Raw genomic sequence first — 14,168 nt, 5'->3', positions numbered from 1 at the left:
ATTATAAATAGCAGCGCCGATTCGTCAAAGCGCTGTCCGCGCGAACGCCTGGAATTTACAATCGAAAGTCTGATCTCGTAGTGTCAATTCCAGAATAGACGGGACCTCGGAGCTGCGCGTAACGCGACTTGGCCATTGGGAGGGAAAAAAGCTCCAAAAATAAGTTTTAGCGTTGCGGCCGTTCCCGACCTCGACGAGTTAACAATCGTTGGCGCGGCTCGCGCGGGCAGCAGTCAGCCGGAAGCCTGCCACATGGGCAGACGCGTGAGTTTTTACAAAAAAATCTCCGACCGCTCGCGGCACCGACTCTAAAATTAACCAGAGAGAGAGGGAGAGAGGGGGGGGGGGATTTTTACGTACCGCACGCGCCGTTGTATTTCATTTTGGAGACGATCGCGTTGTTCTGCGATCGCGTTAAATGGCCAGAGATACAATGGTATCGCCAGCGCGTTGCTAGAAAGTGACGATTCGGTACGATCGGGTAAAGGGATATTGTCTCGTGCGCGAGGAAATAGTGCATACGAAAGATGGGCAAGGCCGACGTAGTGAGATGCGCGTGTCTGCTTTGCCTCGCGATCAGCGTCAACAGCGACAATTGTAGGGTCGCTTTCAGAGATTATCCGGATGCCCACGAAGTGATCGAGCCGTCGTACTTGATCGACTTGTCGATCAAAAACACCGTGCACGGTTTGGCGACCACGTACTTTCCGGACACTCAGTACGACAGTAAGTTTGCGCAACGTACTTTTCACTCGATCGCATCGTAGCTCGATGAACGGAGAATGAAAGCAAGCCACGAATCGTTTGCAGTAATAATACGCCCGAAAAACACCACTCTGTCGTTCAAAGAGTTCCACTTCAAAATAGAAAACGTGAACAGCATCAGAAGCTACGGAGCTTTGGACCTACGGGAGCCGGAATTCACGACGTTCGATACGCAAGCCTACTGCATCAATCGCGTCATCAATCTGGCCACGCCGAACAAGCCAAACGTCACGATCGGTTGGCAGAGCCCACCCTCGAAGAGCGGCTGCATCCAGATGATAGCCTACGTGAAGGAAACCGAGCTCCGCTATCACAACGCCAATCTGACCGTGTGCGAGGATCCGAGAATCGAGTTGGACGATCCCGGCCAGATCGTTAAGAATTGCAGCGCTTGCGAGCGGGTCAAATACGAGATGACTTTCAAGGGAGTCTGGTCGAAGTACACGCATCCTCGAGTAAGCGACCGCCTCCTACTAACCGCCTGGCAAACTTAATTCCCGTTTTCCGCGCCCTCGAGAGTTTTCCAGTTAGAGACTGGTTGGCTGGCTTCCCCACTGTGATCGGCGCGACGCACCATCACGACTACAAAATTTGGGAAGTCCACACGAGAGCGAGCGAAGCCATGAGAAAGTTCGCCGAGACCGGCGACTCCGTCGATTTGGAATTGGAACTCAAGGCTCAAGCTACGATGTCCGGCGAGAGGATGGACAACGTCACCACGATCATCAAGTTACGCGGGACGAATTTCAAAAATAAGACGCAGGCTCGCGCTCAGCTGCAGGTCGACAGGCGGAGCCACGTGGTCTCGCTCGTCGCTAGAATAAGTTAGCGGGCCTCGTTGCGCGAACGCTCGCGATCTGCCGGTCGACGCTCAGCGCTCCTCCTTCGCAGATCCGTCGCCCGACTGGTTCATCGGGGTGTCGTCGCTGGAGCTGTGCGCGGGCGACACTTGGCTGGAGGACAAAACGCTGAACCTGTACGCGTACGACGTCGGCTCGAGGACCGGCCTCACCTTCGAGGTAAGTTGCCGTCGCTCTCCGAAGAGCATCAGACAACCACTGACGCGGCCGCGATCGCGAGCGCAGCAAGAGAACAACGCCTATACGGACGACGTGATCAACCGCATGAACATGAGCTGGCCCGTGCCGCCGGCCGGCAGCGGCCTCAGGCCGCCATTCTGGGACCCGACCAACAACACCCACGAGGTGAGACCCATGGCGATCATCCACTTCAGACGAATGCGAACGTTCGGCAACACTTGCCCGAGGAAGCCCGAGGAACGTAAGCAACGCAGCCGAGCAGCGAGCCCGCGCTCCGCGGCACCGGCACAATGCACCACTCAGAGCTACGTTTTGCAGAGAAAACCGACGAGGATTGCTTCGGCCAGTGGTATCGGGAGAAGGAGTGCAGCGCCACGTGCGGCGAGGGCCTGCTGACCTTCAAGAGGGACTACAAAGAGGGCGTCAACGCGAGCTTGTGCGACGGCAAAACCAGCAAGACGGAGGCCTGCGAGAATCTCGGCGCGTGGTAATGGCCCTTCGGCGCCGGCGAGCTCCTTCTCGGCCGTCCGTCACGGCTCGTTCTGTTGCGCGTTGCAGCCCGGCGAAGATCGACGAGCAGCGCTGCCAGCTGACGGAATGGTCGGGCTGGCAGCCGTGCGCGGCGACCTGCGGCCAGGAGGCCATCGGCCGTACTCGCAACTTCAAGGACTCCAGCTACCAGTCCGAGTGCAAGAGTCAGTACCCGGACTGGCACATGCACGAGTTCAAGGATTGCGGCCACCCGCCTTGTCCCAACGTCGAGCCCGTAAGACAGGCGCGCGCGCGTCGCTCCTTCCCGGCCAGCCTCAAACCGGCGATTCGCGTGTTCGCAGAATTGCAACGACTCCCTGTACGAGAAGTGGCAGAATTGGGGAGAGTGCTCCGTGACCGTCGGCCTGGGAATTAAATACCGGCTGCGAGCTAAACTCTACGTAAGCCTAGACCGCGCGCCGCAGCCCGCTGACGTAGTACAATGCGCGCGCGATGAATTGCAGCTCATCGTGGTCAGCGAGGACGTCCCGGAGGACGCCGGCTACGTTGGCTGCACCTACGAGAAGGCCGTCTGCGAAGGCGTCGACCCCAGAAGCATCACCGAAGCGCCGATCGTGGATCGCTATGCCTCGGGGAGAGAGATTTCGACCGCTCGTCCGCACGGCAAACCACGTGAGTCCTCGTCTTTCTTTTGCCTTCGGCTATAACGGCAGCTTTTTGCCATTCAAGCCGAATGCCTGCTCGATATCGAGGAGGGCGAGGCCTGCCCTGGGAAGATCGACGATTCGTCCAACAGATGGGGATACAACAAAGATTTAAACGAGTGCGAGCCCTTCCGGTACAGAGGCTGCGCTGGTAACGATAACTCGTTCGACGAGAGAAAGGAATGCTTCAGAGAATGCGTCATCGGTGAGATTTCGTTCGACGCATCATTCGATGCACGAATATTCAATTGCGCTCTCTGTTTTATCAGGGGAGCTATCGGATTGCCTGATGGAGTGGACCGAATGGTCCATCTGTAGAGACTGCGTCAAAGAGCAGACGAGAACGAGACTAGTCAAGGTAGGAACGACGACGAGAGACAAGTTGACGCGTGAACGACCATGACGTTCGCTTCGTTTTAGGTGCCTCCATCTCGTCATGGTAAACCCTGTCCTAAATCTGGCAATTTGGAAAGAAAATCGTGCAATCGCCTCCTCGAATGCGAGTTATTAGATAAAAAATACGTATGAGACGCGTACCATTCGAAGTTCATTTCTGCTTGAGAACGTGTTCTGCGAGGCGAGACGAGAAGTATTTCAATTTCAAGTTTACTTTCATGACATCTACAACGGATATTTACGTGGAATAACTTCCAAGAAGTTAACGTTTTCAAGGGGGATTTTAAACGATCGAAGAGGAAGAACATCGCCAACTAACACTGACAGTCTTAGTATCCTCCCAATAACATGTTCATTTTAATTAATCGACTCAAAATTATATTGTAATAAAGAACTTTCTTCGTTTTCATAAATTCTTATTTTTTATTTTTTCTGTTCTTCTTCAGTATGTTTCGATAAGTCAAAGATTCGCGATCCTTGTCACTTCCTTGTATTTCAATTCCGTAACATTTATGCTTCTGTCGCGAGGAACCAAATTACGACTAAAATTAGCAAAGTTGTTCGTGAGAAGTGAAGCGTAATCGGTGTTTTCTTATTCAGAACGATATCGGATTATTCGACTTAAGAAGTAGATGGCTGCAGTAATTGTAAACAATAAATAAAATAATATTATATATGAGATTTATATATGAAATTTATATATGAGATTAGTAATATTTCGAAGGAAAATAAAATAGATTATAATAAATAAAATAGTTTGCTGAAGGAATCGACAGTATTTGAGCTCGTTTCCTAGCAGCTCTTATACATTTCGAAAGATCACCGCGTACGGCGGAAAATCCAAATTCAGTGAAAAGTTACACGTTTGCCTGCGCTGGGGAGACCTCCCGTGAAAAAAAAAAAATTTAATTGAAAGTATCGATCTCGCCGGACCGGCCAATAACGCCATTACATGTTTCAGGAAATTCAATTGAAGGCAGATTCGCTCGCGAAACTATGAACGACCAAAAATAAAGAAAAGATTCGAGCACGTTACTCATATCAGAAGTTGGAGGCTGCGTCTGTGCATATATCTCTGGAACTTTCGCGGCTACGAAAAAAGGAGGAGGCGCGTCGTCGCGCCAGCGAGGCGCGCGCAATTAATAACGCGTCCCCAATAAAACTCGGCTGAGCCGTGAGCAAAATATGAGAATTCAATATATAAGGAGTTCGATATCTGGTCTGATATTTCTCCAGTCATCCCCGGAGATTACGCGCGCTTCCTTGCCGCCGTAATATACATTCTCTCTCTCTTTCTCTCTCTCTCTCCGGAAAAGAATTGAGCTCAAGGCGCGCAACAAACAGAGCAATTCAGCCAATTAGCCGGCGGCGTTTTACCGGACGAGCGGATTCTTTTTCTCCGCTCTCGGCGGCGTTTAATTGCGAGCACGGGCAGAGGAGGCGGTCGGCAGCTGATTTAGGGGTGCTAATGAGGTAACGCGCACGTATGCCGCGCGCTGCGAGAGCTGACGCGCCGCGCGGGGCCATGTGTGGGCGCGCGCGCAAGCGCGCGCGGGGCGACCAGAGGGTGGACGCCGAGCGCCGCGGAACGCCGCGAGCGCTCGCTCAGTCGCCGTCGGGGACCGGCCGCGAGCGCTCGAGCTCCCTTGCTCCTCGCTTTCCCTGTCGCTCGGCGATCCTGGCCGTATCGCTTACGCCGCAGTTTGCGACCGGCCGCTGCCTGATAGTACTGCTTCTCTTTGTGGATCGACTGAGCGGCACACGCTCGGTATGAGAAACTCGACGGCGCAGTGAATCCACGCTCAAGGTAGGATTCCCGAATTCCGTTGTTTCGTTGTTTTTCCCTTCGAATAACAGCGATATCAATTTGAATAACTTGTCGATGTGCTCATTGACGCGAATGAAGAAGTAACTGGATCCGTCTGCGACGCGCTTTGCGCGCATGGGTTTCGTTGAGTCTGCATGCCAGAGCGAGACGCGCGTTCAAGCTAAATTAACCCGTTTAAATGCATCAATTATGCGATGACTGAAAATTCCGCGTCGGCCAATTCGTTTCGCGCGCTCCCTCTCCTTCTCTCGCCCTCTTGCTCGCTGGTAAATGCATTAACGTCGATAATTGTTTGCGCTGCCGGGCAAATCAATTTCAAAACGTCGAGCTGGTCATTGTGTTGCGATTGAATTTAATAATGAAAACTGGTTTTACGGCGCTGAATCGCAATCATCGAGCGAACAAAAGGGGCAAGGAAGCTCTAATAGACAGAAAAGTCATTGTTAGCTGTATCGAGGATGGGACTTGAGCAGCTTTGCAGAAGAGAACTACCGCGCGCGCATGCTGATTCCGCCTTCGCGTTTTTATTCTTCCGATAACGGCATTGCTTCGAAGTAGGAACATTTTTTTCAATTACGTTATAGCTATTATCCGAAAGGCTGCAGTGATATATATAAGGAGAATGTCTATTGGAAATTGCTTTCAAACTATAATCATGACTAACCGAAGTTAAGTTCAAATTTATTGTATATCACGACTGAATTCTATTTTAATTTTATGAATTTTCAGTAACTTTTCCGGATAATCCATCGATATGCTCGCAGCACTTGCACCGTGCCAATAAATTACAAGTAGCAAAGCGCAACCTAACAATGAGTATAAAAAGCCTTATTGTCCTTCGAGAGCGTCTCGAATAAAAAAAAAAAAAAAAAGAGAGCTCGCTCGGCCGGAGGACGTTTCGAAAAACAACTCGGAGTCGGCACAAAAACCAAGCCACACAAATCCACTCATCCGCTCCGTTAATCATAGTCACTCGAAACTCCTTATTCCACCGGCAGTCAGTCCGAAGCGAGACTTTGCTCTTTGCAAGCAACGCGGCGAGAAAATGCGAGCATCGGCGGCGAGCCAGTAATTGGCCATGAGGCTTCCGCTATTGGCCATCGTCACCGTTTAGCCTAAGTACACGAAAACCTCTGAGTAAGCTCGTGCCTCTGCCACACCCCCCCCCCCCCCCGCTCAAGAAGGAAAAGAAAAACTATCTCGGCTACGTCTTCGGTGGAAAAAAAAATTGAATCTCGCGAGCTATAACGTCATTTTCCAGCCGCGCGCGCGCATCGGTAATCGAATTGATACTCGTCGCCGCTCGCTTGCGCAGCTCGCAACCTTCACCTTGATGCTCAATTAGAGCTTATTCAAATCCGCTTTTATTATTCCGCGTCGGAGAGTTGGTTCTTCGAAAAAGCCGAGAAGGCGCGTCGAAGCAAGAGTTTAATTGCGCGCGTTATAGCGGGAGGATATCGATTGTCGAGAAGGGCAGAGAGGGAGCCGAGAGAGATTTATTATTCGCGAGGCGTTTTTATCAGATCTACGATCTTTTTAGAGCAGCTTTTATCTCGCGCGGCACGAGGAAAGCAATCGCGAGGCGAGCCCGCCGCGAGGTTTCGAGACCGATGCTATCCCCGCGAATTTACGTTCTCCCGGCCCAGGCAGCCGCAAGTTCATTTTCATTCTCTCCCGGGCTTGACACGCGATTATCGAGCTTTCGCTTCGCGCGGTGCTTGCTGTTTTCCGTTAATTAACGCGGCCGCGCGGCTAACAATTTTTCACTCTTACACATCGAACTCGTCGGTCTGCCGACGCGCAATTAGAATCGCGAAAGACGCTGATAAGGGCGCAAAGGAAAGAAAGAAGCAACATCGGCGCGAAATTCGGGCGCGTCATTAAAAGCAGCTTGCTTTTATTTACAAAGCTCGCGCTCGCGCTACATAATAACGGCTACCGACTCCTAGCTGCTTCCTTTCATTCGAGACGAAACTCTTCGCGAGACGGAAGTTGCTTCCGACTTTCGTCGAGTGCCAGAAAAGCCTGCTACTCCTTATTTTGCCGAAGAGGGGCTTTCTTTCTGCCTCTCTCTCTCGCGCGCGCGCGCGCGCCGATCGATTATTTCGCATGAAGCTAAACTGCCGCGTTGCCGTGCTCGCTTAATGAGCCGCCGCAGCGTAAAAAGCGCAGTAGTATCTGACCTATTTCGCGAATCATTAGTTCGCGGCCGCGAGTGACGACGAGCTGCTCGTTGATTCACCGCGATTCGTGTCTCGATCGTCGAATTTTATTCACGGCACCCCGCTCGCCCACCAAAAGGCGCGACAAATGGCGCAGCGCGCTGATTTTCTCGGGCGCAACCGCGCACAAATAATTTACGGGGGCATTCGATTAAGTCACGGCCCAATGGCTTTTCGAGGATCGTGCGCGCAAACAATTTATTCGCGGCGACGATCATTCGCGTAACAAAGGTGGAAAAATAATAGTGCGACGAGCTGAAATGTTCGCAGCAGCAGCGGCAGCAGCAGCGATGATTCGTCTGGCGCTGATGGGCGCGCTGCTGTGTGGTGCGAGCGGCTGGATGCACTGCGAGTCCAAGTGGGATGACGTCAAGGGGCCGCACATCGTCGGCGATCATTACCACGTGCTGCTGCTGAAGATCAACTCCACCGAGCAATTCAAGAGCTTCATGCCCAATACCAAGTATCAAGGTGACCGATCCGATAAGTGCGATTCGGGTGCTGGCTTTCGTTTGACGAAATTGCTCGCCGATCGATACTCGACAACTACCCCGGCTCGGACGCGCGATTTTGGCGTTGCTTTTGCGCTTTTTGAATGCCTGCTGCGACGCCGTGTGCCCTTTTCATCCGGCGCTCGAACCTTACGAGCTGGTGAAATCCTGCCGAGCGTAAATTATGATGTCGCGTATGTCAATTTCGGGAAATGCCATCCTTGACCGCGAAAACACTAACGAGCAGCACTCCGCGTTCGGCGAGTCAAACTTGGCTCATGGCCAAAAAGAGAGTGCATGTGGAGAGAGCAAAGCCACGAAGATGCAACCTCGGAGTTGTCGCGAGCCTCCTCCCCCTTCCCTTCCAATCGACCACGATTTTTCATATTTTCGTTCGGCAACTCGGAGATTAATCGGCGCTAATGAGTCGCTTACGCGTGCCGATCGACTCGTACCGCGAAGTCGCGCCCGGAAGTGGCCTTCCATTTGGCGGATCCTCGGCGCGAACGATCGAGACTGCAAAGGCGAGAACGCGCGCGAGCATACAGGGGAAGAAGACCCGGTCGGCGAAGCCATAAATTGCCGCCGGTTATGGTGTGCAGAGCCACCGTCCCCTCCCGCCCCTTCGCCCGCGACTGTCAGCGGGAACGGCGGCGAGCGACGACTCGTTCGTTCAACCCCTTTGCGAGAGACGAGCTGATCTTTCTGCCCCGTAGTGATGATCCAGTCCAAAGACGCAGACTCGACGTTCGCGCGCTTTCACCTGACGGTGGAGAACGAGAACAAGACCCTGTCGCCAGGCACGTTCGAGCTGTACGACAACGAGATCACCGAGTTCTCGCAGGACTGCCCAGAAGTCATAGCGCAGACCTCGAACATCGCCAAGAACGACGCGTCGGCCTATTGGACGAGTCCTGCGGAGGGCAACGGATGCGTCATCTTCAGGTGAACCTTGCCCGGCCATTGTCGAGTGCGCTCCGGTCGTGGGCTGTTGGCCAGCGAAGGTTTTCGATGTAGCGTTGCGTTATTGCGCGTATTTCCAAAAAGATCTAAGTGCATTATTGGCAATGGATTGCCGTGGATAGCGTTGAAACGCCGACGGGACAATTGTAGAACGAGGCTGCAGGCGTTATTTTTGCCGAAAAACGCAGTGCCGTTGCGACTGCAATCGGCATATTTGCCGTGTTCATCCGTACGGAACTGCTCGAGCTGATTCGACTCGACAACGGGCGAATTTGCACGTCATCGCGGCGGCGGCGACGACGACGGCGACGACGACGACGGCGACGACGACGACGACGACGACGACGACGGCAACGACGACGACGACGACGACGACGACGACGACGACGACGGCAACGACGACGACGACGACGACGACGACGACGACGACGACAATAAAAAAGCCAGAGCGGAGCGGAGCGTTATCGGGTTGAAGTCGCAGGCTTAATCCGCGTGGTCGTGTACCCAATAACCCGAAGCCCCGCTCCGGCCTTTGAAAGAGATGGGAGCAAATATTGACCAGGTGGATTAATCGTCGCGAACTGCGCGGCACACAGAGGAATGGTGATGGAGTCACAGGAGCGCTGGTACATGGACGGCAGCCTCGAGCAGAAAATCTGCCAAGATCCGAAAGCTCTGATCGACGAGCCGGGGCCGGAGCTGCCCGAGTGCTGCGCCTGCGAGGAAGCCAAGTACGAGATCACGTTCGAGGGACTGTGGTCGAGGTACACCCATCCTAAGGTGAGACTGCGTAGCGCCAATGGGGGCCGCGGTAACGTCGGCAACGGCGAGCGAGTGACTTTTGGAAAACGAGGCGATACAGCGCCGCTCGCATATTGATCTGTCCCCGCAGAACTTCCCCTCGAACCCGTGGAGCGCCGGCTTTTCGGACGTGATCGGGGCTTCGCACACGTCCGACTACCACTTCTGGAAGTACAACGACGAGGCGAGCGAGGGACTGAAGCAGGTCGCCGAGAGCGGCATCACGCGGATCCTCGAGTCCGAGCTGAAGAACAAGGTAAGGCCGCGAGCGACGCCGAGCGACTCCGCCGCGCGACCCACTGCGACCGTGGCGTGTTTGCAGAGCGCCCACATACGCACGATCATCAAGGCCAAGGGGATCAACTTCCCGAACATCACCAGCAAGACCTTCGCGGTGTTCAGGGTCGATCAGCGACATCATCTCATCTCGCTCGTGTCGATGATCGGTGAGAGGCGCGGACTGTTGTTTTCGCTCGAACGCGACCGACCGCGGTGTGTGATCGCGCTGTCCGACTGATTCAGATCCGTCTCCCGACTGGTTCGTCGGCGTGAGCGGACTGGAGCTCTGTCTGGCCAATTGCTCCTGGGTGGAGCACAAGGAGCTCAACCTGTACCCCATCGACGCGGGCACCGACGACGGCGTGGGATACGAGGTAGGGCACGCGGAGCGCGCGGCTCGATCCCACCTCGCGGCTAATGCACGCGCGTTTCTCGAGCGCAGTCGCCGGACGCGCCGACGCAGCCGCAGTCCGTGATCCGGCGCATTACCACCAGCTGGCCGGAGGACGAGGGCTCGCCGTTCTACGAGCCCACGGCCGTGGACATGAACCCGCTGGCGCGGCTCTACCTCAACCGGCAGAGGATCTACGAGAAGGACTGCGAGCGCCAGGAGCCGGGCGTGGAGAACGCCGGAGGTGATGACGATAGCGCTAACGAGACTGGCGGCAATGCCGAGAATAACGAGGGCGACGCGAATGACGAGCAAGAGCCGGTTCAAGACAGCAAGTATTTTTGGTTTCACGTTTTGCCCTTTATTTCGCTTGCGTAGGAGTGCCCGCGACGGGGCTGGCCGTCGGCCGCCGGAGCTCGAGCGCGTCAGGTGCTTCTTTTGCCGCGTACGTAGCCTAGCTGGGCGAGGGGGCGGCGCGGCGCGGCGCGGCCAAGCGCGAGCCGGGCTCGAGTCGGGCTCGGGTCGGGCTCGGCTGGCTGATCGCGGCGATGAACCCTGTTGCAGAGGCGTGCACGACGACCGCGTGGAGCGACTGGCAGCCGTGCTCGGTGACGTGCGGCCACGGGCACAAGCTGCGCCAGCGCAGCTACCTGAACGAGCCCAGAGCCTCCAAGCACGGCTGCAACGAGAAGCTCACCCAGAGGGACAGCTGTTGGCCCGTCGACCCGGACGGCGGCCGCGTCGTGGTCAAGTGGTGAGCATCCGTCTCGCCGATACCTCGCAGCTCCGATGTTGCGTCGGCAGTGAGCTCGACGCGCCGAGGCGAAGGAGGCCGCGCGCTTGGCCCGGCGCCGTTTCGCGTTCGCGAGAGCCACTTCCGGTGTCGCCGATATTCTTTGCCACGCGCCAGGCGAGCAATGCAACCGCTGTCCGCTTGTTCAAGTCCGCCGGACGAAGTGGTCGACCCCAACTGCAACCTGGGCCAGTGGAGCGACTGGACGCCGTGCACGCGCCGGTGCGGCCCGCAGAAGCGCACTCGCGATCGCAAGTTCAAGCCGAAGAAAAATCGCAAGAAGTGCCGCGCCGATCACCCGGACATCCACCTGCAGGAGACCGACTACTGCCCCAAGAACCCGCGCTGCGCGGGCGAAAGCACGGAGGCGGCCACGGAGGAGGGCGAGGAGGCCAACGGGGGAGCGCAGCCGGAGGAGCCGAGCGTAGACACGAGCGAGGAGCAGACGGTAAGGGGTCTCGAGCAGCAGTCAGCGGGCGCAGACGAAGAAGTGGAGGAGGAGGAGGAGGAGGCGGAGGAGGAGGAGAATGAGGAGCAGGATGAGGAGCAGGCCACGGGGAGCGACGACGAGCAGTCGACGGATAGCGCGCACGACTTGATGGAGGCCGAGGAAAGCATGAGGAGCTCGGTCAGGCGGCGCCACGAGGTGTTCGCGCGCGGAATCAAACGCGTTCCCAAGGTACGAGTCAACTCACAGCAAACTGACGCTTCGCCGTTCGCGTTTAACTAACAACGCCACCATTCGATCACACACCACTGATTCATCGACAACTCTGTCTCTTTCACAATCCTCTCGCTCTCTCCTCCATCAAGTCGGTAACGTACGCGTGTCGTGCGTCGCTTCTACTAATTCAGCAATTCGAACTAATATCTCAGACGCTCGAGCAGACTCCTCGGCTTTGCTCGCGCGTCGCTGCTCGCGGTGGCCGGGCTCGCGCGCGAATCGACGAACTGAGCGTAAAACTGGCACTGTGCAGACGTGCGTGGAGGAGCGCTACACCGAGTGGTCGTTCTGGACGCCGTGCTCGGTGTCGTGCGGCATGGGCACCAAGACGCACTCGCGCTCCATCAAGCCCGAGTACATGAGCTCGCCCGAGGCCGAGAAGGACCTCAGCCTGTACGCCTGCCAGTTCGAGACGACCAGCTGCGAGGCCGAGACCAAGTCGTGCGAGATCACCAAGGAGCTGATGAAAGGTACGCGATGTATCTTGGCGGACCGTCCGCGAGAGCCTGATCCGCACGCCGCTTTTGCGCGGCAGTGATATGCTCGCAGCCCGAGCAGCTGGGCTCCTGCCTCGACGGCCACAACGACAACTCGCTGCGCTACTACTACGACAAGCGCGACGGCAAGTGCAAGCTGTTCCGCTACAGCGGCTGCAACGGCAACATGAACAACTTCCGCACGATGCAGGAGTGCCAGGCGACCTGCGGCAAATTCCGTAAGTTGAGGTGTCGAGGGGCTGCGCACGGGCCCGCTAACGATCGCTTATTCGCTAACGCACCAGACGACCTCGGCGGCCCGAGGAGTTACAAGCTGAAGGTCAGCAGCATCGCCAGCTACAACGTGCCGCTGAGCTTCGATCGCGACGCGCTCAAGGCGAAGCGAGACAAATGTGGTGACTCGTAGATGGCTAGCGTCTTTCGTTTCTTAGCGCTTTTACCCCCCTTGGTTTTCGCGCGGCATGTCCACCACGTTGGCGCTTTTTTTCGTACGACGCCCGAAACTGCACGCCTCTAACTCGTCCGCCCTTTCCGATTGTCGTTGCAGCGGAGGAGGAGGCGAGCAAGAAGAAGAGAAGGAAGAAGCCGCGAGGCAGTGACAAGCAAAAAGTCGACTGCAAAGTTTCCGAGTGGAGCGACTGGTCGCCTTGTTACAGTTGCAAGGGACATCGGACTATGAATCGACAAGTTCTCGTGAGTTTTGAGCTTTTCTCTGATTGACGATGATTGTTGCTGTGGATGAACGCTGATTGGTATGACAGGTGGAGCCGAAGAACGACGGCAAACCGTGTCCCGCGAAGCTGATCAAGAAGCAAAGGTGTCAGAAGGTTCTGCCCGAGTGTGGTAAGTGTCGAGAAGGTTATCGGTGAAAAGGGACGACAACCTTCTCATATTGGTTTGTTTAATTAGCCGAGCAAGCGATGCAAAGCTACCAAGATTTTCGAAGAAGCATCAAGTTCGACGGCTTGGAAGATCGATCATTCGAGTAAAGTATCCGGCGCATATGATCACAGTTGCACGCACATTCGAACACAATTCTTAATGATTATAAAGGCCTTTTTATTTACAACAACAACAACAAAACTGTGAGTGAGTTTGATGGTAAACACTGTAAAATACCTAGCATATCTGCAGACTAAATATTGCGTGTTAGAAGCCTTAAAAGATGCAAAGATGAATAATTCCGGATCGATATAGTCAGAAGCCTAATTTTGTACGCGTGTGTATTCGGGCACAAAATAATGGAATAATAAGTTCTTTCTTTCTCCGAGTAGTATGAAGATTTTTTCATTCTTTTATTGTAGTTAGTCATCAACGTGGCACTATAGATCGTCAAACGAGCATTATTCAATTATCGTTTCTATTTACAGATGCGCAATGACAACCTGTGTTGTACTTATGCATGCAATATATAGTTTCTTATAAAAACAATCATTGTTAATTACACGTTATATATCATTCACAAACGTAATATTCTGACAAAATAATATTGCATATTGTCTGACAAAATTCATCAAGGCGCTGTTACGTAATCAAGTATTTCTATGTACTGTATAAACTTAAGAAAATTAATGTGACGAAAAATTACATATCTTTACAAATGAGATGCGCAATTTATTACAAATTCGTCGTGCCTATTGGCAGAACACATCTCATTGGTAGACAATAATAATAATTGACCGATGAAAACACAATATTCTTTTTATATAAAGAAAGTATGGATCTATTAGAAATAAATAAACAATGTTTATCTGGCTGTTTTGAATTTATAAGTACATTTAT

The 14,168-nt window shown here is 54.1% G+C and overlaps 2 protein-coding genes across 7 annotated transcripts; both read left to right on the top strand.

The window, feature by feature from the left end:
• The first annotated feature begins 500 nt into the window (after positions 1 to 500).
• Positions 501 to 3,783, top strand: LOC131663146 (spondin-1-like). Its single transcript, XM_058933310.1, has 12 exons — positions 501 to 726; positions 811 to 1,220; positions 1,283 to 1,589; positions 1,657 to 1,784; positions 1,857 to 2,046; positions 2,124 to 2,292; positions 2,364 to 2,571; positions 2,639 to 2,737; positions 2,801 to 2,969; positions 3,027 to 3,206; positions 3,271 to 3,359; positions 3,422 to 3,783. The coding sequence occupies exons 1-12, from the start codon at positions 528 to 530 to the stop codon at positions 3,527 to 3,529; spliced, it is 2,256 nt and encodes a 751-aa protein (XP_058789293.1). The 5' UTR covers positions 501 to 527; the 3' UTR covers positions 3,530 to 3,783.
• A 1,235-nt stretch (positions 3,784 to 5,018) lies between these two features.
• LOC131663145 (spondin-1-like) lies at positions 5,019 to 14,130 on the top strand. 6 transcript variants are annotated; one of them, XM_058933306.1, is made up of 16 exons: positions 5,019 to 5,204; positions 7,721 to 7,918; positions 8,655 to 8,883; positions 9,498 to 9,681; positions 9,794 to 9,958; positions 10,025 to 10,148; positions 10,225 to 10,355; positions 10,424 to 10,616; positions 10,937 to 11,126; positions 11,316 to 11,613; positions 12,143 to 12,359; positions 12,425 to 12,604; positions 12,671 to 12,781; positions 12,934 to 13,079; positions 13,148 to 13,229; positions 13,296 to 14,130. In XM_058933306.1, exons 2-16 carry the CDS (start codon positions 7,738 to 7,740, stop codon positions 13,373 to 13,375), a joined length of 2,511 nt encoding a protein of 836 aa, XP_058789289.1. In that variant the 5' UTR covers positions 5,019 to 5,204; positions 7,721 to 7,737; the 3' UTR covers positions 13,376 to 14,130. The 6 variants fall into 6 exon arrangements, with proteins under 6 accessions (XP_058789289.1, XP_058789288.1, XP_058789286.1 ...); XM_058933305.1 differs by having other exon boundaries at positions 10,424 to 10,703; positions 12,671 to 12,778; XM_058933303.1 differs by having other exon boundaries at positions 10,424 to 10,703.
• Positions 14,131 to 14,168: the final 38 nt, after the last annotated feature.

This window comes from Phymastichus coffea, unplaced genomic scaffold (genome assembly GCF_024137745.1).
Source record: "Phymastichus coffea isolate CEN01 unplaced genomic scaffold, Cenicafe_Pcof_1.1 PCOF00031, whole genome shotgun sequence".
NCBI classification, from domain to species: domain Eukaryota; kingdom Metazoa; phylum Arthropoda; class Insecta; order Hymenoptera; family Eulophidae; genus Phymastichus; species Phymastichus coffea.
Note: the sequence above shows the minus strand (reverse complement) of the source record. Positions and strands in the feature narration are given on the sequence as shown.